Source organism: Camelina sativa, chromosome 7 (assembly GCF_000633955.1).
Source record: "Camelina sativa cultivar DH55 chromosome 7, Cs, whole genome shotgun sequence".
In the NCBI taxonomy this organism is placed as follows: Eukaryota; Viridiplantae; Streptophyta; class Magnoliopsida; order Brassicales; family Brassicaceae; genus Camelina; species Camelina sativa.
The window spans coordinates 15,223,024-15,246,191 of NC_025691.1; the positions used below are offsets into that span (position 1 = coordinate 15,223,024).

Sequence of the window (23,168 nt, forward strand, 5' to 3'; positions counted from 1 at the left end):
AAAATTAGGTGTTTTTCTTTTTAGAGCTACGATTTAGAGCCTCATCCAAACCTAACTCCAGCCATTCTCTTACGACCCAAACACACATCAACATGCTGGTGTCAATCAACACCCCAACATTGCCACCACACGTCCATGGAAAACGTCTATGTTAACCTTCCATTAATTCACAAACTAACCATTCATTCCACAAATCCACTGTTGTATATGAAGCCTATAGCACCACAAAGCTTCCCACCAAATTTTAGCCAAATAAGACTCTGTTTCATCCTCCAAACGTAGCTCTGAAGTAGCCATATTGAACCAGTCCATGCAGTTCATCTGCAGGTGTTGGTGTCGACCGACACCACAATGGTGCCAAATGACACAAACCCATAAATCACAATATGAGTCTCCCTTCAAAGCTCATTCTCGCTGCAAATCCCTAATCTGCCACAACCATCGATCCTCTAATCGATCTAACACTAAAATAACATAATTTACCTGGATAACAGCCATGAGAAAGTCTGCTTGTCTCTCCCAATCCACCACCAATCTCCCATCCTTCCCCTCACACATGAAAAAGATAGATATCCCTTCTTCTCCTCAGCCTTGCGGCGACAAAAGGATTAGACGTTCCCCCCATGCTACCTCCAAGCACAAGGTATCTCTTCCTACATCATCCTTGATGCATGACGAAAGAGAAGCTCCCCTCATGCCCACTGCTCGATCTCCTGTTCTCCTTCACACAAAGACCTCCTTCCCTTTTCCCATCCATCCTAAACCATCTTCTTTCTCCTCCCTTCCAAGAGAGAGCCCACAACTCTCTCCTCTTCTTCTAAGGCATGAGACGGCTTGAGCAGGAACCCTTCAACAGAACGAGGCGTCTTCCCTTTTATAGAGAACTTAAGGGGTTTTTCCAAAACCATTAAACCGCACAAAACCGGAAAACGAACCAAACCGACAACCTTAAAACAATATGGTGTCGGTCGACATCAACCTCCAAAACTGGAACTTAGGTCACGAGCGTTACAATTCTCCCCCTCTAACAATAGATTCATCCTCGAATTTGAAACCACTGCAGCGTATCTGCCAAATGCCTCCAACCACCGTTGCAACGATGCACACCACAACCCGACCCAACGGTCCACAACACCCTGACCCCATTGGCCAGTACAATCAAAACCCGAGATCACTCTCAACCTCCGAAGTCTACATCCAGTCACTATGTTTTTATAAACTTTATAGACATTATTTGCTCCCTTACTCATCCATTCTCAGGTTGCAGCCTTCAAACTGCACTACCTGCACTACCTACACTCTCAGACTGTCTTCCTCGAGCCATACCGTCTCACTCTCGGATTTTCATCCTCAAGATCTCGGTAATAGGGAAACTACTCATCCTCTCAGAGGAACTAATCATCCCCTTGGAGAACTAATCATCTCCTCTGCCGCTCTCAGTGTCGTAACCCCTAAAGCCTGCGGTGCATCAGGGGAAATAATCATCTCCTCATGAGAACTAATCATCTCCTCAGGAGAACTAATCATCTCCTCCGGAGAACTAATCATCTCCCCTAGGAGAACTAATCATCTCCTCATGAGCAAACAATTTTTAACGTCTACAAGCATCTTCCAACCGGAATTACCTTTCGTGGTTCGTGTAAAACATCGCAATGTCTTACCAACCACCATATTCTCTCACTGGAATATCAAGTGTTTACACATGTCTTATCTGTAAATGGACAAGTTCTAACTATTCATAAAACATTCCATTTTCAGCACCGCATAATCATTAAACTCTAACACACACCAAGAATCTATAAGAACTAATCATCTTATTAAATTCTCTACCACCAGTATTGTCAGAAAATTTGCAATACGGTCAACTGGGCCTCAGCAACCTGCTGCCACACTCAAACACCTGGTTAAACGGCACCCACACTAGCCACGCTCTTATACCCCCTCTTGGCCCGCATAAAAATTCCCGCCCTGCTATCCTGTGGCACTCAAAGCCACTATGATGAAGTAAGTTCCCAACTTAACTTCTCAAGCACCGTTCTCGGATGACCTTAACCAAACAATTTCTTTCCTACTTGTCACTTATGGATCAAATATCTCAACAAAACTTCTGTGCTTTTCCGTAGCACTTATCACGTCTAAACGACCTAGACAAGTCTATAACCATTATAGAGTTTGTCCTAAAGCCTTATACGCTCTGATACCAAACTGAAACAACCTGACTCGCTTTGTTTTTATATATACTAATATAATTAAGCACCATGTAATGCTTAATTAAACCAACAACATAAACATCACTAACCAACCATAATACGAATAATAAACCAACATCGAATAACATGCACAACGAAAACATACCACATAACCAACTCCAATAAATCATCAAACGATAACATTCTTATCGATTCCATCCAACAACCTAGCATACTTCTATACAAGGTTCCAACATTAATAACTTAACCACCCTAGATCATCCTCCTCCTCATCGCCATGATTCCACGTCTCAAATTACCTCCACCACAAACAACAATTGAAATGTGTAAGTATTATCATAAATACTTAGTGAGGTAATCCTCCTATCTACTAGGCTATACAAAAAAGCAATTAAGGCCATACACAATAAAACAACATAAAAACATCCAAACCAGACAATTGGAACCAAAACTGCGTCCAATGAGGGTGTAGATCGAGACTCTCCTGGTGTTGGTCGACACCACCACCAGACTACGCTACTTCTGCAACGCGATTTACTTCTGCGACGTCAGATGGTGTCGAGCGAAACCCGCCTGGTGTCGGTCCATACCCAAACTTTGTAACATATCCATTGACGATCTACTCTATCAATCACCCCTAAAAGCTCCATCATATCATCTCCCTCGACGACACATCCAAGAACAACCACACAAACACCACATAAGCACATAAAACAGAACAAAATCAATCAAACTATCACCAAAACAAATCACACAAACCCTAATTGCTCAGAAAAGCCATGGTCATGCACTCACCTTAGCAAAGAGAGACGATTGAGATGAAGAACAGCAAGAAACCACGCCACAACAACCTACTCACGCCCATAAAGCTAGTGATCTTCTTTTCCTCTCCTTGACAACACCAAAACAAGCCCTTATTCTCTTCTTAACTCTCCTTAACCTTCTTCTTAAGCCTCTAGATCAAGCTCCCAAGGCAATTCTCTCTATTTCCTCTTTCTCTAGAAGCGACAAAAGACTAAAACCAACAAAGAGAGGCTGTCCGTGCCTTTTTAAACGAGACTAACCCAAACCAAACTAAATCGAATGATTTCAAAATGAACCGAATAACCACCAATTTAGTGGTGTCCACCGACACCCTCATTGGTGTCGATCAACAACCGCCCTAAATTTGGGTTCGGGATGTTACAAGCACGCACTCTTAAAAATGACAAAATCAGCATAAACTTATATATCAATAATAAAATTAAATATTAATTAAATTAAATTAAATTAAAAAGGGTTCAACAAAATGTTGAAATTAAGATAAATAGAGAATCGGTGTTCTACCGACGAGAAAAAACACAGTAAGAGAGAATCAAAGCATTGACAGGTTCTATTAATACGGTGGTGGCGACTAGACAGACTTCGATTCTATTCGGTGAGGAGAAATCCAACTTTGATTACCCTCAAAGCAAATCGCTTGCGAACGATAGTGTTGGAAAATCCGGTGGCAGTAGCAAAGATCTGAGCTGCGGCGAGGCTATCATTTGATCGATCCCATAACCTATAGATGTTTCAAAGCCTTGACTCATCAGTGTATTATGCTTCTCTTTCCGCATTTATGCAGCTTCCACCATTGGCAATAAATCTTCTCTCTACCTCATCGAAACAACTTCACCATATCTCTTTTCTATTAACCATCACCACCATATCTCTTTTCTATAATGTTCTTATAAAACAACACACAAGCATCTTTCATCAAACCACAAATCACATACATCCTAACAAGATTACTCATCACAAATTCATCACTGCTCAACCCAGGCTTCAAAGCCAATCCATGAATCTACTTACCTTCATGAATCTTCCCTATTTTCGCACAAGCCTTAATCACATACTGATTTGGTTCAAAAAAACTCATCACTTATCATCTCACATAAAATGTGATCAAGGAAAAAAAGTCAAAAACACCAAAGGTTGGCTTCCTCTCAAAGTTGACTTTTTTCTCTCAACCACGCGATCTTCTTCTTTCACCACCCACCTTCGCCGATCTCGGCGTCGGTCACCCCCGCCCATCATGGGCAAAAACAAAACTAAGAAAAAGCCCCCCCCGAGGTACCCCCACTGGGTCCGCCTCTTCCGTCTCTTCCCCGCCGTCATCTACCCCACCTGAAACTCAAATCTCAGCTGGGGAGACCTCTTCGTCAAAAGTGTTGCCTGCGTCTCCAGTGAGGTCAGCCAACAAAGAATCCCCTGTCACTAGCATAGCCCCGACCCTCGAGGCAATCAAAGTGGCAAATGAAATCCCTAGATCCCCAATTTCTAGGGTTGAAACCATTCCAGCTGTAAATCTGGGAATTGTACCCCCAACCGTCGCCGCAACCACAACTGTAGGGATTGTAGGAGCCGCAACATGTGCAGAGGAGGTGATTCCAGCTAAGACATCAATTGAGTCAGCGAATCCTCCCCAGAAAGAGGACTTCCCCTGGAAAGACCTAGTTAAAGATTCGGCTAGCCATCTCCGAAGGAAAGGTACCCCATTCACCCTGGAATCTGGAGAAGCCTGTGTGACAAAACCGAATACCGTTATCGAAAAAAACAAGAAGGGCTGGGATAGTTTCATTTTTGGCCAATTCTACGAGGAACCTCCTTCGCGTGGGGCAGTTCATGCTATAGTCAATGGTATATGGAGTAAGCAGAGAAGAGACATCACTGTCTCTAAAATGGAAGGGCACTCCTTCCTTTTCAAGGTCCCCTGCCCCAACGCCAAAAGAAGAATTCTCAGTCAATGTCTGTGGCAAGTAGACGGCCAGACAATGTTCGTTGCCAAATGGACTCCTGATGTAACACCCAAGAAGCCGGAGCTGTCTTTAGTTCCCGTTTGGCTCGATTTTCATGGCGTCCCGCTTGAGTTTTTCAACAGGGAGGGCCTTGAACACATAGCAGGCTTGGTAGGACATCCGGTATGTCTCCATCCCCAAACAGAGAAGCTACTCAATATTGAGGTTGCGAAGGTGTACACTGTCATTGATCCACGTAAGCCCCTTCCGGAAGCGGTGAATGCGCGTTTCGAATCAGGCCAGATCAAGAGAATACGTGTTTCGAGTCCTTGGCTCCCAGCAGTGTGTAGTCACTGTAAGAAGGTGGGTCATACTATCTCTCGTTGCGCCTCTGCCCCAACTCTATGTAATTTGTGCGGATCAGTGAAACATTCTGAGGCATCCTGCCCAAGAGCAAAGAAAGATAAGAAAAGTGGTAAGGCGCCTATCCTCAGCCAGCTCCCGATCGTTGAGACGGTTGCCCCCCAGAACCCTGTGCTTACGCCAACAGTCATGAATCCTGCTGAAAAGCCTTCAGCTCTTGGAAATCAACTGTCGGGTGCAACAAGTCCGAAGCATACCCGTGTAGCTCCTCAGCCGTCCTATCATTGTCCAAACCCCACCTTCTCCCAGGCTCTGAAATCGGATGCTGGCAAGATCTGTGTTGACCTGTCATCCAATCTTTTCACTCATCTGTCTCCTCCCATGGGGCAGGAAAACCAGAATGATAATTACTCCGAGTCAGATAGTATCTCGGGAGATGAAGATAATCCGGATGCAGAATCTAACAGATTTCTTAAAGTCATCTCCAAAAGGATCTTGAAGAAACAAAGTGTCAAAGCAAGGGCTAGAGGCCCTTTATCCCTCTAAACCCATATCCGCTTATATGGATATTTTTTGTCGTAATGTAAGAGGTCTAAACGACCCTATAAAGCGAAGAAGCCTTAGGAATTGGATAAAGCTTCATAAACCTCTTTTTGGCGGTATAGTAGAAACTCGAGTTAAACCTGACAAAGCGCAGCGTATCATGTCTTCTGTGGCTTCAGGTTGGAATTATGCGGATAACTATGACTTCTCTGAACTTGGGAAGATCTGGGTCTTTTGGCACCCTACGGTGCAGGTAACAGTTTTGTCTAAGTCCCTCCAGATGCTGGTCTGCGAGGTGAAGTTACCTTTTGTCAGTATGGAGATAATTGTCTCTGTTATGTATGCGTCTGCTTACTGTAGTGAAGAGAGGAAAACTCTTTGGCAGGAAATTCAGGAACTCTCATCTTCTCCTATCATCAGCAACAAGCCTTGGGTAGTCACTCCCCGTCTTCGTCACTCCTGCCTTCTCGAGGTATGCGGGAATTCAAGTCCTGTCTGACCATTTCCAAGTTAGATGATCTTCCATTCTATGGAAACACCTTCACTTGGACAAACAATCATGAAGTGGGGCTTGTTGCAAAGAAGCTGGACAGAATTCTCGTCAATGATGACTGGCTTCATTATTTTCCAACCTCCGTGGGGATATTTGGGGAACCGGGTTTCTCAGATCATAGCCCGTGTTGTGTAGTTTTGGACCCTGCGAAGCCGAAGCTAAGAACCCCATTCAAATTTCAATCTTTCCTCAACCGCAACCCAGATTTTCCCCATCTAATCAGATTATGGTGGAGTGCTTTCAACTTCGACTGTTCCAAGATGATGTGTCTTTCCAAGAAGCTAAAGGAACTCAAACGCATCATAAAGGACTTTGCGAAGGATAACTATTCGGGTATTGAACAGAGAGTCAAGGAGGCCTATGAGGAACTGCAAAATTGTCAGAGAGTTCTTTTAGCCTGCCCGACTGCACAGGCCCTCGAAAGGGAGAAAATTGTTCAAAAGAACTGGAGCACGTTATCTCAAGCTGAATAATCCTATCTTAGACAAAAAGCCAGAATATGCTGGCTTGAAGAGGGGGATACAAATACGAAGTTTTTTTACAGAGTAATTTGTACCCGCCAAGCTCAAAATCAGATTCTCTACCTGATTGATGAGAATGACCAACTAGTGGACTCAAAACAAGGCATCAAGGAACTGGCTGTCAACTACTACCAAATTTTTTTTGGTTCCCAGTCCTCTGCTCATCCTCCTTCAGTTGAGACGATGGCTGCTCTCATTCCCCAACGATGCACCTCCCCTGCGTTACAGATTCTCTCTGCTCCTGTAACCCCGTCAGATATCAAACAAGCGGTCTTCTCCCTCCCTAAAAACAAGGCTCCTAGACCCGATGGATATCCCGTAGACTTCTTTACTGCTCATTGGGACATCGTGGGTCCTGACCTCACTGCTGCAGTTCTCGAATTCTTTCAGTCTGGAAGCTTACTCAAGCAATGGAATTCCACACTACTAACTCTCATCCCCAAGAGTACTAACGCCTCAAAAATGAGTGATTTTAGACCCATTGCTTGCTGCAACACCGTCTATAAGGTTGTGTCTAAGATCTTGGCTAACAGATTAAAGGCTGTGTTGCCTGAACTCATTGCAAACTCCCAGTCTGCCTTCATTCCGGGTCGCCTTCTAGTGGAAAACGTTCTTCTAGCAACCGAACTGGTCCAGGGTTTTAACCAGAAAAATATTTCAGAAAGAGGTATGCTTAAAGTCGATCTGAAGAAAGCATTTGATTCTGTCCATTGGGATTTCGTCATCAACGCTATGAAAGCCATGGAGTTCCCAGATCATTTCGTTAACCTGATAAGAGAATGCATCACAACTCCTTCCTTCTCAGTGGCCATTAACGGTGAATCATGTGGATATTTCAAGGGTGCTAAAGGGCTACGACAGGGTGACTCAATCTCACCATATCTGTTCACGATAGTCATTGAAGTCTTCTCGCAGATGCTAAATAATAGTTACAATGCTAACCTCATCGGCCATCATCCTTCAGGTTTGAACCCTCAGATCACTCATTTGGCTTTCGCAGACGACATAATGATTTTCTTTGATGGAAAATACGGATCGCTGCAAAATATTACAAAGGTCCTTAAGGATTTCTCTCAGCTATCGGGACTCCACATGAACGTTGACAAGACAGAGCTGTACCTAGCAGGAGTGAACCAACCTGAAACCACTCGGATCTCTTCCATTGGATACAGGCTCGGTTCACTCCCCATCCGTTATCTTGGCTTACCTCTGATGCACCGTAAGCTCCGGACTGCAGAGTATAGCCCTTTGGTTGATGGGATAATAGCTCGCCTTTCATCTTGGTCTACCCGAGCTCTGTCGTATGCTGGAAGAAGGGAGCTAATAGCCACAGTTATTTATGGCACAGTTAATTTCTGGGCCTCTGCCTTCTTGCTCCCCAAAGGATGCTTGAATCGCATTGAGAGCCTTTGTGCTAATTTCTTATGGTCGGGGGATATTCATAAAAAATCAAGCGCGAAGGTTGCTTGGAGCACTCTCTGTTTACCTAAACAAGAAGGGGGACTTGGTTTTCGTCGCCTCTCCACTTGGAACAAGACCCTCTGTCTGAAGCTCCTTTGGCGTCTGCTTTCAGTCACAGACTCTCTCTGGGTGGATTGGATCAGAAACAATAAGATCAAGGATGATGTCTTCTGGCAAATTGACGAAAAGTTGCAGATTTCCTGGACTTGGAAAGCTCTGCTCCAGCTTCGGCCTCTAGCCATCAGATTTCTAAAGTGCGAATTGGGTAATGGTCAGCAGGCGAGTTTCTGGTATGATCATTGGACCCCATTTTGCCAGTTAATCCACTTCATGGGTCACACAGGTCCGGCTCAAACTGGCATACCTCTATCTGGGAGGGTGGCTCAGGCCTGCTCCACAGATGGATGGCGTTTACGTCCTGCCAGATCGCCTCAAGCTGAACTGCTCCACATACATCTAACCACGATTCACAACCCGGCTCTGAGCTCTGTCTGTGACACTTTTCTTTGGTGCACAGAAGGAGAATCCCATGACACATTTAGCACGAAACGTACCTGGGAAGTCCTACGGGAGAGATCATGCTCTCTTAGGTGGACGAACAATGTATGGTTCAAAGGCAATGTCCCAAGGCACGCTTTCATGATGTGGCTCACACATCTCAATCGCCTACCCACCCGAACCAGGCTAGCAAGCTGGGGAATACAAGTGGATACTAACTGCTGCATCTGCGGAAACTACCCTGAAACACGAAATCATCTCTTCCTCAACTGCGACTTCAGTGAAGAGATTTGGATGCAGACGACAAGAAGACTAGGGTACAACTCTTTTGTTTTCCACACCTGGGATGCTTTTGAATCTTGGCTTGACTCCCCTGATGAAATATCAACCCAAACACTTCGCCGGGTTGTGGCTCAAGCCCTCGTGTATGCTATCTGGATGGAGCGCAACAATCGACTTCACAACCACATCTCAACCCCACCGCATATCGTCTTCAAGAAGCTTGACAGACAGGTTAGAGACACGATCCTAGCAAGGAGCCACAGGAAAAAGTTAAAAACTCTCATGAGCGATTGGTTACGATCCCTCTAGCGTCCTCTCTGAAGGAGTATCCTCTATAAGATAGAACCTGTTTTTTAATTTTTTTGGGCAAGTTCTATCTTCTTGTATCTTCCGTATTGTATCATGTACAATCAGTTTTCTCTAATGAAAATTCACAAATTTTCAAAAAAAAAAAATGTGATCAAGATTACATCTTTGTCTTCATCGCTCTTATTAAAACCTCTGATTATAGTATTCCAAGAGAAGCTATTTCATTGAGGCATCTGATTAAAGATCAGAGAGACAAAGTCACCAGATTGTGTTTGGTGGTCCATACAGTCTCAATGGAATGGTGAAGCTCGCCGTTGTTGAGTCCTTTTTCATGGTCGTGGCGATAGGGATTTCCGGGGCTGAAACGATGGTGGAAAAGGAAGGAGGAGGAGGTTTCACGATCAGTTTGAAAGGTGAGATCTCAGTTGTGGATTTAGTGGAGATGGAGAAGCTTTCGTCGATCAGTTTGGCAATGGATTGAAGTTTCAGTAGATCGATTTGACACTTAATTGAAAAGATTTCAGATCGGAAATGAAGATCTCATATCGGAATCTTCACCGCAAACTTCACCGGAGTTATGAATCTAAAATTATGAGTTTGATTTTGAAAAAATGAATTTTGTTATTTAATTTAAATAATAATTTTAATATAAATAAGTTTGGAAGAAAAATCATGTTATTGAAGAGAATTTCTCAAATGTAAATCATGTTGAATTTTTTAAAAATCCAATTTTGCATAGTTATTAAAAACTTGAAAAATTAATTTGCAAATGCGAAAATTGAGAAATAATTTTATAAATTTAAAAATTTTAAAAATTTAATAATCATTTAATATTTTTTTGGGAACTAAAAAAGTATTGTTATAGTTGTATCTTCTGATTAAACCCTGCAACAAAAAAGAAAGCTTTATGAGAAACCAGAAGCGAAGAATAAGTGACCAAGAAGAGTTGTCAATTGTCATGAAGGAGTCAACGGCAAAAAGGAAAGCAAAGTCAACCAAAGAATATGTTGGACTTTTTGGTTTTGCTATAACCATCAGATCTGTTAAGGGTCCAAGTGAAGAAGTGTTTGTGTATATTCACCTGAGATAACTTGTGTGCTGTTTAAATGAAATAACCTAAACTAAACTAGTTAAGTCCAAATTAGAGTCTAAATGAGTTGTTAGAAGTGTAAGAGATCGAGTGCTCAAGCTTTACTTGTAAATTTAGACTATAATCTAATGATGATTATGTCTAAAAGAGTGCTTAAGCTAAAGTCTCAAAGTGTGTGTAAGTGTATGTAGTATGCACAAAAAAGACTACTACATATATGTGTGTCTTGTATTGTATATAAGAAACTATCTTCGTAATCGAGTACTAAAATGTAGACAATTAATGTGTTCTCTCTTTTCTCTTTATGTGTTCGACATCAATCGAGTCTATATGTGTGTTTTGTAAAAACAAGAAACAAAACAAAAAATAAGACAAGAGAGATGGAAGCGGGAGTAAAGTTCTCTTTGTGTTTTTGTTAAAGCAAAGATACATGAGAGAATGAGGAGCTGGCCTTAAACGGTGTGAAGGTGTCAGAAATGCAACAAATATTAACAGAGGTCTAACTTTTTATATTTATAATGTAATGTACTAAAGATCCGATCCATTCCGTTCATTGTTGTTCAAGAATTCTTGTTAAGGCAGTTCATACCATCCATACATAGTGTTTTGATTTATGATTTCAACTCTTCCATGTTTCAGTAGTAGCATATTGTTTCATGGATCCAAGTGGAAGAAACAAGTGTTGAATTTGCGACGAACGATTTGCTATAGAATGGGGTTTATCTCATTTTTTTCACTATAAACCGTTTCCCAGGAAACTTGTTAGAAAAATTTTCATTGCATATATTCTTGTAATGATTCGAGACTTGCATATATTTGTAAATAGACTACCTACACCATACACGTACACGCTTATGACAGATCTTACGACTTATAAATTTATCGTAATTTTTCTAATAAATTGTTGACTTATATGTTTCATTAGTAACTGATGAGTGACTATTTTACTACTAACAAATTAGAAATGATTGTCGAGAATTTTCGCTAAATTAGTGACAACATGGTTTCATCACAAAGATAACAAATTATCATGGAGGACTGTGATTTGGTTATATGATTGCTATATTATCAATAGAAGTAGCTGGGCTTTGATTGCATACGATGATTTTATATAAATTAACCCAACAAGTAAAAAATATTTTTGTTTTCAAATAATGCAAAGTCTTGCAGTTATCTGAAAAATGTTGAATTCATTTAGTATTTTTGACAGGTCTCGCTCACTACCAATATTCATCATCATTCTCTAATTTTTGACAAACACAATTATTATCCAACCTAAAAAACAAAATAGGCATTGCTCTCTTAAAATATGAGATTTCTATAGCACTTGGAACTTTTAGAAGCTAGAAATAATATGGTGTTTTTCTTTTCTTTTCTTGTAGATCTTTGCAGAGAAGCCATGTGCATGGGGAATCAGTTTCACCTGGTTTTTTCCTATACACATATAAAAAGTTTTTGCACCCATAGAAAGTCACAATAATACGATACTTGTAAATATAAAAGGATAAAGGACTTTTGAAACATCATGATTCATGAGACAGCAACGAAAGATACATGTAGCATTTTGCTAAAAACAGACACAACAATTTTATATTAAAAATTTGCATCACATATATTCATATTATATTGTATATAATAATAGTTTCATTTCTTTTGTTTGTATATCTTTGTTGCCTCTCGTTAGTCGAGGCTTCTTTATGAATTTTTGTTTTAACACCTTATATGTTTTTTATAATATCTTTGGCTACGTATTGTAATATTTTTTATGCTTTTTGTGTTATCTACGAATCATTTGCCAATCTTTTTCACAACTTTTGCACTCTTATGCCATTTGACAGCCTAGAACCCTCGATGTGTGATCTCTAAATTTTTGGTGAACTACCCGAATATAGAATTTGTAAAAATATGTAAATTTCACCTTTATTGTTTGATTATTTAATTCTTTCCTCCTAGAATAATTGTTATGTTATCCTTTGAAGACATTAATGTGTACCTCACTTATGTATTTGGAAACAAACTGTTCAGACTGTGTAACTGGTACAACGAGTATACTTTCTTTGGGTAAAATGACTTCTTAATTAAAGTCCAACTTGAGGCTTGAAAGTTACAACAAGGTTTACTTAGGTTATACTACAAAATAACAACAATAATACGACTAAACAACCTGTAAAAAAAACTGTGAATTAAACTTTTGCTATAATACAGTGATTTATTTTTGTGCATATGATTTTAAAAAATGGTGTAAATTTCGAATTTGAAATCATCTATATAAAAGTAAAGTTTCACTCTCTCCTTATTGGTCCACTTGGCAATGCAATTTTAACAAAAAATATGTATAATAAAACACAAAGTAAAAAATAATTAATTTTCACATTTAACTCAAATAATATTAAACTGAAATCATATAAATTCCCCTATAAATTATGCATTAACTTTATTTCTCCACTAAGTTGTATTAATCAATTGTATTAAAACAAAATAATAAATTAGAGTTTTAAATCTCATTTTTCTAACTCACATAATATAAAACTGAAATCATATAAATGCCTCCTATAAATTATGCATTAACTTTATTTCTCCACTAAGTTGTATTAAAACAAAATAATAAATTAGAATTGTAACTCTCATTTTTCTAAATGTAATTTTCATCACTTCTCTTCCTATAAATACTCATTATCTTATTCTCTTAGTCTCTCACTCTTTCATTCTCATATCTTCTTCAACTATATCTCTAATCTCCTTTTTTTGTTTTGTGTTTTTTTGTTATTGTTATTGTATGGGTTATAAAAAAATCAAATCAAATATCATTGTAAAAGCTTAGTTTTAGAGTTTGTATGATGTGTATATCTTATATTGTTTTTTGAAATGTTTTAAAAGATTTATCTCATATTAACATCTTATAAGTCATTATTTTCATACCTTCTTACAATATTCACCACACAATAAGATCATGAAGTTGAAATAATCCATATCTAATTATCTACCTATGTCTCCAGTTATCTCACGTATTCATGTATCATTTTTAATAATTTATAAAGATCAATATAATATTTAAAGATCAATATAATTATCAATTTATAAAGTCTATTTTGTTTTGTAAAGTCGATTAACTCTATTTATAAAATCTATTTTGTTTTGTGATCCAATAGATAAATTTGCAAAGATCAATATATTATTTATTTGATTTACAATTTGAGGTTTTTAAAAACAAAAAGAACATAATTAAAAAATTGGTCTCTGTGTTTTAATCAAAATGAAAAATGATCCTAAAAATAAATTATATTTAGCTGGAAGTGAAATATAAAAAAAAATAATATAATTCTAAATTCTCTAAAGATGAAACCATTAGTATGAAATCTAGCACTATAAATTAAATTGATGAGTGAAAAAAAAAAAAAAAAACCAAAAAGATATAAGTTATCCTTGAGGTTTTAAAAATTCTTGAGATTGAAGTTCATATAATTTTATAAGAAAACTAATTTAGTTTATCACTTCAAAAGTAATATTTTTCATTTTGAAATATTATATGTGAGTGTTGAGTTTATATCAACAAACAACCAAATCATGTGAATCAAGATGGACATGGAGAAGTTTTCTTCTTTCTCTTTATCTCTAATTTCAAAAAATGCTAATGTAAGCGCGGATTCTCTGGCACGCCAAGCGTGTACATCTCCGCATCCTATTTTGTTTGTAAATGTTTTTTCTTTACATTGACTCTTATGAGCTGATCATTTTGTTGTCAAAAAAAAAATTAAAGAACAATATTTTATTTTACCAAAATTTCAAAAATATAATAAAAGTTATTATGCATGCAGCCAGACATTGCTTGAACTAATACCTAGTATTTAAAATAAGAGAATCTGGATTACAAAAAAAATTGATGTATCTAATCTGTTACCAAACTGTCATTGGCTTAGTGGGGCAGACATCCCATGTGCAGCCTCCTTGGCTTCTGCTTCATAGTTTTCAATCTTTCTTCTTCTTCTTCTCCTTCTTCTTCCTTCCTTCTCTCTCAATGGCCCATCTTCCCATTTCCACTTCCATCAACTTCTAACCCTAAAGCTTCAACCTTTATCCCACACATCTCTCTCTCTGTTTCAACCTCCTCTGTTTTCTTCAAGCTATGAAGAAAAGACGAACCTTTCTTCTCTTCTCGATTTCATTTCTCATTCTTCTTCTCAATTCATCCAAAGCTGACTCCGATGGAGATATCTCCGCGATGCTTTCACTCAAGAAGAGCTTAAACCCACCTGTTTCTCTCGGTTGGTCTGGCCCTGACCCGTGTAAATGGACTCACGTCGTTTGTACAAGTACAAAACGTGTGACCCGGATCCAAATCGGGCATTCGGGTCTTCAAGGTACACTCTCTCCTGATCTACGTAACTTACCTGAGCTCGAAAGGCTTGAGCTTCAATGGAACAACATCTCTGGCTCTGTTCCTTCTTTAAGTGGTTTAGCTTCGTTACAAGTCTTGATGCTTAGTAACAACAACTTCGAATCAATCCCTAGTGATGTCTTTGAAGGTTTAACTTCGTTACAGTCTGTAGAGATCGATAACAACCCTTTCAAGTCTTGGGAGATTCCTGAGAGTTTGAGAAACGCTTCTGCTCTTCAGAATTTCTCGGCGAACTCGGCTAATGTCTCCGGTAAATTACCCGGTTTTCTCGGACCGGATGAGTTTCCCGGTTTGTCGATTTTGCATTTGGCTTTCAATAACTTGGAAGGTGAGTTGCCTCTGAGTTTTGCTGGCTCGCAGGTTCAGTCTTTGTGGCTTAATGGTCAGAAACTAACTGGTTCAGTAGATGTTCTTCAGAACATGACTGGTTTGAAAGAGGTTTGGCTTCATTCCAACGCGTTCTCGGGTCCTTTACCGGACTTTTCGGGTCTTAGAGAGCTTGAGAGCTTGAGTTTGAGGGATAACTCGTTCACTGGTCCAGTTCCTGAGTCTTTGTTAAGTCTTGAGTCCCTTAAAGTTGTGAACTTGACTAATAACCATCTTCAAGGACCAGTTCCTGAGTTTAAGAGCTCTGTTTCGGTTGATTTGGATAATAATTCCAATAGCTTTTGCTTGTCTAGTACTGGTTTGTGTGATCCTCGAGTGAAGTCTTTGCTTTTGATAGCTAGTTCATTCCATTATCCGCTCAGGCTTGCTGAGAGTTGGAAAGGAAATGATCCTTGCATCAACTGGATTGGGATTGCTTGTAGCAATGGGAACATTACTATTATCAATCTTGAGAAAATGGGTCTGACAGGGACGATTTCTCCTGAGTTTGGAGCCATTAAATCGCTTCAAAGGATCGTTCTTGGAATCAATAACCTTACGGGTACGATTCCTCAAGAGCTTACAACGTTACCTAATCTCAAAACACTCGATGTTTCGACTAACCAGCTTTTTGGGAAGGTCCCTGGTTTCAGAAGCAATGTGGTTGTGAATACTAATGGTAATCCTGACATTGGAAAGGCAAAAAGCTCTTTGCCGTCTCCTGGTTCTTCTTCTTCGCCTTCAGGTGATTCTGGTTCAGGAATTGATGGTGATAAGGACAGGAGAGGAATGAAGTCTTCGACTTTTATAGGAATCATTGTTGGTTCAGTACTTGGAGGTCTGTTATCGATCTTCTTGATCGGTTTATTAGTTTTCTGCTGGTACAAGAAGAGGCAAAAGCGTAGCACAAGAGGGGAGAGCTCAAATGCAGTAGTGGTGCATCCACGACATTCAGGTTCTGACAATGAGAGTGTGAAAATCACTGTTGCGGGTTCAAGTGTAAGCGTTGGAGGTATAAGTGATACCTACACGCTTCCTGGTACGAGTGAGGCAGGTGATAATATCCAAATGGTGGAAGCAGGAAACATGCTGATCTCAATACAAGTGCTTCGTTCCGTGACTAACAACTTCAGTGAAGATAACATTCTTGGATCAGGAGGTTTCGGTGTTGTGTATAAAGGCGAATTGCACGATGGAACAAAGATAGCAGTTAAGAGAATGGAGAATGGAGTGATTGCTGGTAAAGGTTTTGCAGAATTCAAGTCAGAGATTGCGGTTTTAACAAAGGTTAGGCATCGTCATTTGGTTACACTTCTCGGTTATTGTTTGGATGGGAACGAGAAGCTTCTTGTGTATGAGTATATGCCGCAAGGGACATTGAGTAGGCATTTGTTTGAGTGGTCAGAGGAAGGGCTTAAGCCTCTGTTGTGGAAACAGAGATTGACGTTAGCCTTGGATGTAGCAAGAGGTGTGGAGTATCTCCATGGATTAGCTCATCAAAGCTTCATTCACAGAGATCTTAAGCCTTCAAACATTCTTCTAGGTGATGATATGAGGGCGAAAGTTGCAGACTTTGGACTTGTTCGTCTCGCCCCTGAAGGGAAAGGATCGATTGAAACCAGAATTGCTGGAACATTTGGTTACTTGGCACCTGAATATGCAGGTTAGTTGGCTTACAGGTTGTTTTTTATGATAATATATAGGTTACTTTACTTTCTTGATGCTGATTGTAATCTTGTTTGTTGCAGTAACGGGACGTGTGACTACGAAGGTAGATGTGTACAGCTTCGGGGTAATTCTAATGGAACTCATAACAGGTAGAAAGTCTCTAGACGAATCGCAACCAGAAGAGAGCATTCACTTGGTGTCCTGGTTCAAACGGATGTACATCAATAAAGAATCATCATTCAAGAAAGCGATCGACCAAACAATAGACCTTGACGAAGAAACCCTAGCCAGCGTTCATACTGTTGCTGAACTAGCAGGCCATTGCTGCGCCCGTGAGCCTTACCAGAGACCAGACATGGGACACGCAGTCAACATTCTGTCCTCACTCGTCGAGCTATGGAAACCGTCAGATCAGAATCCAGAAGACATATACGGTATCGATCTCGACATGTCTTTGCCTCAGGCACTTAAGAAATGGCAAGCTTATGAAGGAAGAAGCGATCTCGAATCTTCGACTTCATCGCTTTTACCTAGCTTGGACAACACGCAGATGAGTATTCCCACTAGACCTTACGGATTCGCTGAGTCTTTCACTTCAGTAGATGGACGATGATGAATGAGTGATTTCCTCAAACCCAAGATTTGTTTTGTTTTTCTTCTGTATATTTGTGTTTCCTCCTCTCACAATTCTTTCATGTTTCTTGTTTTCAAGTAACATTTAGGGCTTAATTTGGTTTCTTAATATTATTTGTTGTTGGTGTTTTTGTTTTCTTGATTTAGAAAAGGTGACGTGTGTACTTTTAAAGTCTTAATTATTAAGTTTGAGGAAAATGGTAATGACAGTGAGGTAGAGAGGTTGGCATTGGATCCATCTTCACATGGCTGTCTCTTTTGTTTGGATCTTCGTTTTTTTTAGTATCTCTATAAGTTGACGTCTACTTGACCTCCACCAAAATGTATTTGGTGAATTTAGTTTTTTTTTACATACACTTAAATTGCAGTAAATAATGTATTTCAACAAGTTAAATTAGTATATGTTGACACAAATTCAACACTTTTTAGCCATTTATATCATATATGTAGAGTGTTGATCCAGATTGCGGTTCGGTTTTTTCGGCTCTTCGGATTTTTGGTTTATAAACATTGTAATAGTATACCAAATAATATAACCAAATTTTAACTAACTAAATATGCCTATAGTTTATAAATAAATTTAGGTTTCAGATTGTATCAAATATTCAAATATTCAAACATTCAAACGTATCATCTGGTTTTGAGATGAAATATAATATGGTTGAAAATGACAGAAAGACAAAAGTGTGTTTGGTTATCATTAAGACAAAGGTTTGGTAAACAGTTCAACCACATCCAACAAATAAACAAAGTTTTGGTCAGGACTACAATAATTCTAATCATATTTTAAGGATTACATTTTTTGTTTTGTTAGCAATTACTGATTATAAAACAACAGAGCTGGAGATCTAACATAATCATATATATATCGTTACTCTTATCATCAAATAAAAGTTGTACATAATTACAATTCAATACAGCACATAGAAAAGAGAGATAATGATATTTTTTCCCCACGTTTGTACTTATGTGTCTCATAAGCAAAAGAGAAACACATAACATATATTTTTGTCTATATACAATGAAATTTAGATTTTGAGCAAAGTTATATATTAAGCTGAAAATTGGACAGGACTGAGTTTTATTAAATTTTTTTTCCTTTTTCATATAACGCGTTTAGTACTATGGCCCAAAAGAGAAAGAAAAAGATAATTTAAAAGATGGATATAATGTACACACTTTACACTACTACTAAACAGAACATTTAGAAGTGTTAACCACAAGTACTGTATGTTACAAGAAAGTATAATTCTTTTAACTAAACAAACAAACATTTATGTTCACTTTGCAATTAAGTTTTAATTTTTTAATAAACATAAAATAAATTTTAGGAGCAAATATTTATTCAGGTACATGCTGTAATTAATCTTGAAAAACTAAATTTTCCAACATTAGAATACGAATATATGATTGAATTAGCTGATTTTAAAACTTAAAACATTCGATTACAGATTGGTTTCTTCTACTTTTTCCATCATAGATTTTTTTTTCTTGTAAATTTATTTATATAAAATTGTGCAAACACTTATTCTTTTTTCAACTTTTTTTTTTCAATCTCTCCTTTTTCAAACTGTTGACCATTCACTTCGTAGTGGATGATTTTTAGTTAGGTGAATCTTGCAAATAGCCTCAGTTATGGGTTAAGATTAGACCACAAGAGACTCCAAAAGAGAAGACTAGAGAATGTAAAGAATTGAAAACACTAAAGGACTCCACAAAATTGAAGCCCAACTCACTAACAATTATGCCCACTCCTCACAAAGTCACAGTCAAAACGTGATCTCTCACTAATATTGTCGAGGGCGTGAAGAAGAACAACGAAATGAACATATAGCTACATCTCAAATCTTTTTGAATAACAAATATGGCTATCTAGCCTTCTGTTGAAGGACAACAAGCTCTTGTTTATGAGACATCACAGAACGTTGCGAAACAAATAATATGAAATTCTCTTGAATCTTATTTTTACTTTTTTTTTTCTGAAATCATGAATCAATATTGTGTCACACTCCAACATTTCCTTCCAAGTCAAATGCTCATCTGTTTTTTCAATAAACAGAGAAAAACCCTTCTAAAACAATCTCCATATGAAATATAGAAAACTCTCTCATTGACTAATTTCCCTTAGAAAAAGATAGACATTCAAATCCTTAAATTGAGTTTACACAACCATAAATGTAAGAAGTTTAAAATACAAAAGTAGTAAAGGACTCAAATTATGATTTGAAGAAACAATTGAAGATCCTTTAACAAAAAAAAAGAAAAAAAAATTGTTTGAACAAATAATCTCTAGTATCAATAAAACAAAGACTTAAAAGAAAAAATTTATTTATTTCGCATCTAATAACAAAGTTTGACGAGGAACTTATTTTTGCTCCAATTCATCAAATAAAAGAATCCTCATCATCTTCTTTTTTTTTCCTTTACTAAGACTGTAAATAATTCATCAAAAATTAAAAATTTTAGGTTGACAATCGAAAGATTTTGGTATTATATATGTCGTCGTCTCGTAAGAAAATATCATATCGCTAGCCACCATGCACAATCAAAATGAAAATATTCACTTACACTGATGTAAATGTAATAGTTAAAAATGAAGCAGTTTGGCTGTTTGGGTTATATGGTTTGGTTAAGATGATGTTGGTCTTGGTCGTCGACGTCGTCGAACACATACTTAGCTGGAAAGTACAAGATCGGGTTTATGAGTTGGAGATAGGTGTTGCCGTGTTCCTTACTATTATTATATTTCTCTTTTTAAAAAAGAAGATATTATGTAGTGGGAAGGATATGGACAGACTGATATAATCTCAAGCTATAGAGAGAATAATCAAAAACAGGTAAGAACGTAAACGTAATGAACAAATGCGCATGGTAGTATTTTCATGCACCGACTATTGACCACTGACTTGGTCAATCTCTAGAACTAGCCGATTTCACATTATTTCTTCATTTTTAAAATATTATTCTAAGACGGACAAAAATACTCTATTCTAGTTCACCAAAAAAAAAAACCCTATTCTATGGATTCTCACAAACCTCTATAAAGAAAAAACTCTCAACTTATAAAAATTGTATATTAAAATTACAGAACGGCAAATTGATGGCAATGATGCAATATTCGGAAGAATAACCCGCTTTTTCTAATTTGGTGGATGATTTCAGTTTACTCCGATCTTAGCAATTCTGCATACGGCTAATGTAGGGCATATTGTCTTCCCTGTTCTTTGCGTTCTCTAGTTTCAGAAACAGTATTTGTAAACTCTTTCTCTTCGGTTTGAGTAATCAATTTTGGAATTATCTTCTAATATAATGTATGGTAGACAAAAAAAAATTACGGAGTCGGATTTAACTTGCAATAAGATATTAATGTATATCTACGGAAAATGTATATCAAATTTATAAGTAAAAAATCGTAAGTGAAAGTTATATATAATTTAAAAATTTTAAAATTTGAGAAGTTATAACTGAAAGTTATATATATATATATATATTACGGGTTAAGTTAGATTTTATTAGACTGATTTACAATTTTTGTAAGTTAAAGATATTTGAAAGTTTTTTTTGTTATTGACAACGTCCTAATAATTTTAAGATTTAGTGTTAAAAATACTGTATTTTATGGATTTTCACAAGTCACTCCAAAAAAACCCAACCAAGGTTTAAGCAATTTTTCTCATCTTCATCTTTTCTATATTAGTTTGTCACTTGTCATGTCATTAAATTTTTTCAAACATTCAACGGTCAATTTTTCCGATTCTTTAACAGCTAGCGAATAATATTGACATAAACCATCTCCATTATTCAAATTTCGTTTTTCCCGTGATGTGTTTATTTTTTTTCATTTACCTAAAACTTAACTTTCACCCAACTCGCGTTCCAGAAGCGTATGATAGTGACTGATTTAAATATATAACATTTATTATCCCTAAGTTTTTATGCATTCATACATACGTAAATATATAAATGTCTGTCATCTCTCAACTTGTTTATTCATTACCAAAAGAGAACAGTCAAAGAATGGGACTTTCATTGAGAGTGAGACGTCGTGGAGGCAACAAGAAGGAGATCATTCCGGTGACTAGTTGTTCGGAAGAAACTGAAATAACGATTCCGTCGCAGTTTCTATGTCCGATTTCATACGAGCTAATGAAAGATCCGGTGATAATTGCTTCCGGGATCACTTACGACCGCGAAAACATCGAGAAATGGATCGAGTCCGGGTACCAAACTTGTCCCGTTACTAACACGGTTTTGTCAAGTTTGGAGCAGATTCCGAATCATACTATTCGGAGGATGATTCAAGGTTGGTGCGGGTCGTCACTAGGCGGCGGGATTGAGAGAATCCCTACGCCACGTGTACCCGTGACGAGTCATCAAGTCACCGAGATTTGTGGGAAGTTACTCGCTGCGACGCGGCGTGGAGATCACGCCGTTTGTAGCGAGATGGTTGGGAAGTTGAAAAGATTGGGAAAAGAGAGCGAGAGGAACCGTAAATGCGTTAAGGAAAACGGCGCCGGATTAGTCCTTTGCGTTTGTTTCGACGCGTTTTCTAAAAACGCGAAAGCGTCACAATTATTGGAGGAGACTGTGTCTGTGCTGACGTGGATGTTTCCCATTGGTTCAGAAGGTCAATCCAAACTCACCTCTACGTCGTCGTTTACTAGGTTGGTGGAGCTTTTGAGAAATGGCGATCAAAACGCCGCGTTTTTAGTAAAGGAGCTTCTTGAGCTTAACGTAGCTCACGTTCACGCGTTAACAAAGATCAATGGTGTCGAAGAAGCGTTCTTGAAATTGATTAATCGCGATACTATATGCGTCAACTCGTTAGTTTCGATCCACCACATGATCTTGGCAAATCAAGAAACAATATCAAGATTTCTTGAATTGGATCTTGTGAATATAACAGTGGAGATGCTAGTTGATTCAGAAAACAGCGTTTGTGAAAAAGCGTTAATGGTTTTAAACGCGATTTGCGAAACTAACGAAGGAAGAGAGAAAGTGAGAAGAAACGAGCTGGTGATACCAGTTTTGGTAAAGAAGATATTGAAGATCACTGAGAAGAAGAGTTTGGTTTCTGTGATGTGGAAGATTTGTAAAAGTGGAGATGGGTCTGAGGTTGAACAAGCTTTAAGATTAGGTGCGTTCAAGAAGCTTGTTGTGATGCTACAAGTTGGATGTGGTGAAGGAACGAAGGAGAAGGTGACTGAGTTGTTGAAGATGATGAATAAAGTTATGAAGATGAATGGTTTTGTTGATCGTTCTGATTCTTCTTCAATTGAGTTCAAGCATGTTAAGAAGCCATTTTGATACATTAACTATACATACATTTGTATATAGAGAGGAAACACAAATTTTTTGTGCAACTCTTATTTCCTCTGTTTTCTAAACCCTCTCTTTCTAGCAGCGTCTTTAACCAACTTGTAAACCACAAAGCCAAAACTCATTTACAACCTAACAACACAAGTGTCATATACAATTTTGTTTCTCTCATTTACCAAAAAAATTGAGTAATCTAC

At 38.1% G+C, this 23,168-nt stretch overlaps 2 protein-coding genes across 2 annotated transcripts; both read left to right on the forward strand.

Moving 5' to 3' along the window:
• LOC104701208 (receptor protein kinase TMK1-like) lies at positions 14,500-17,890 on the forward strand. The gene is made up of 2 exons (XM_010416855.2): positions 14,500-17,014; positions 17,100-17,890. Exons 1-2 carry the CDS (start codon positions 14,713-14,715, stop codon positions 17,630-17,632), a joined length of 2,835 nt encoding a protein of 944 aa, XP_010415157.1. The 5' UTR covers positions 14,500-14,712; the 3' UTR covers positions 17,633-17,890.
• Positions 21,604-23,021, forward strand: LOC104701210 (U-box domain-containing protein 20-like). The gene has a single exon (XM_010416857.2). It carries the CDS (start codon positions 21,616-21,618, stop codon positions 22,957-22,959), a length of 1,344 nt encoding a protein of 447 aa, XP_010415159.1. The 5' UTR covers positions 21,604-21,615; the 3' UTR covers positions 22,960-23,021.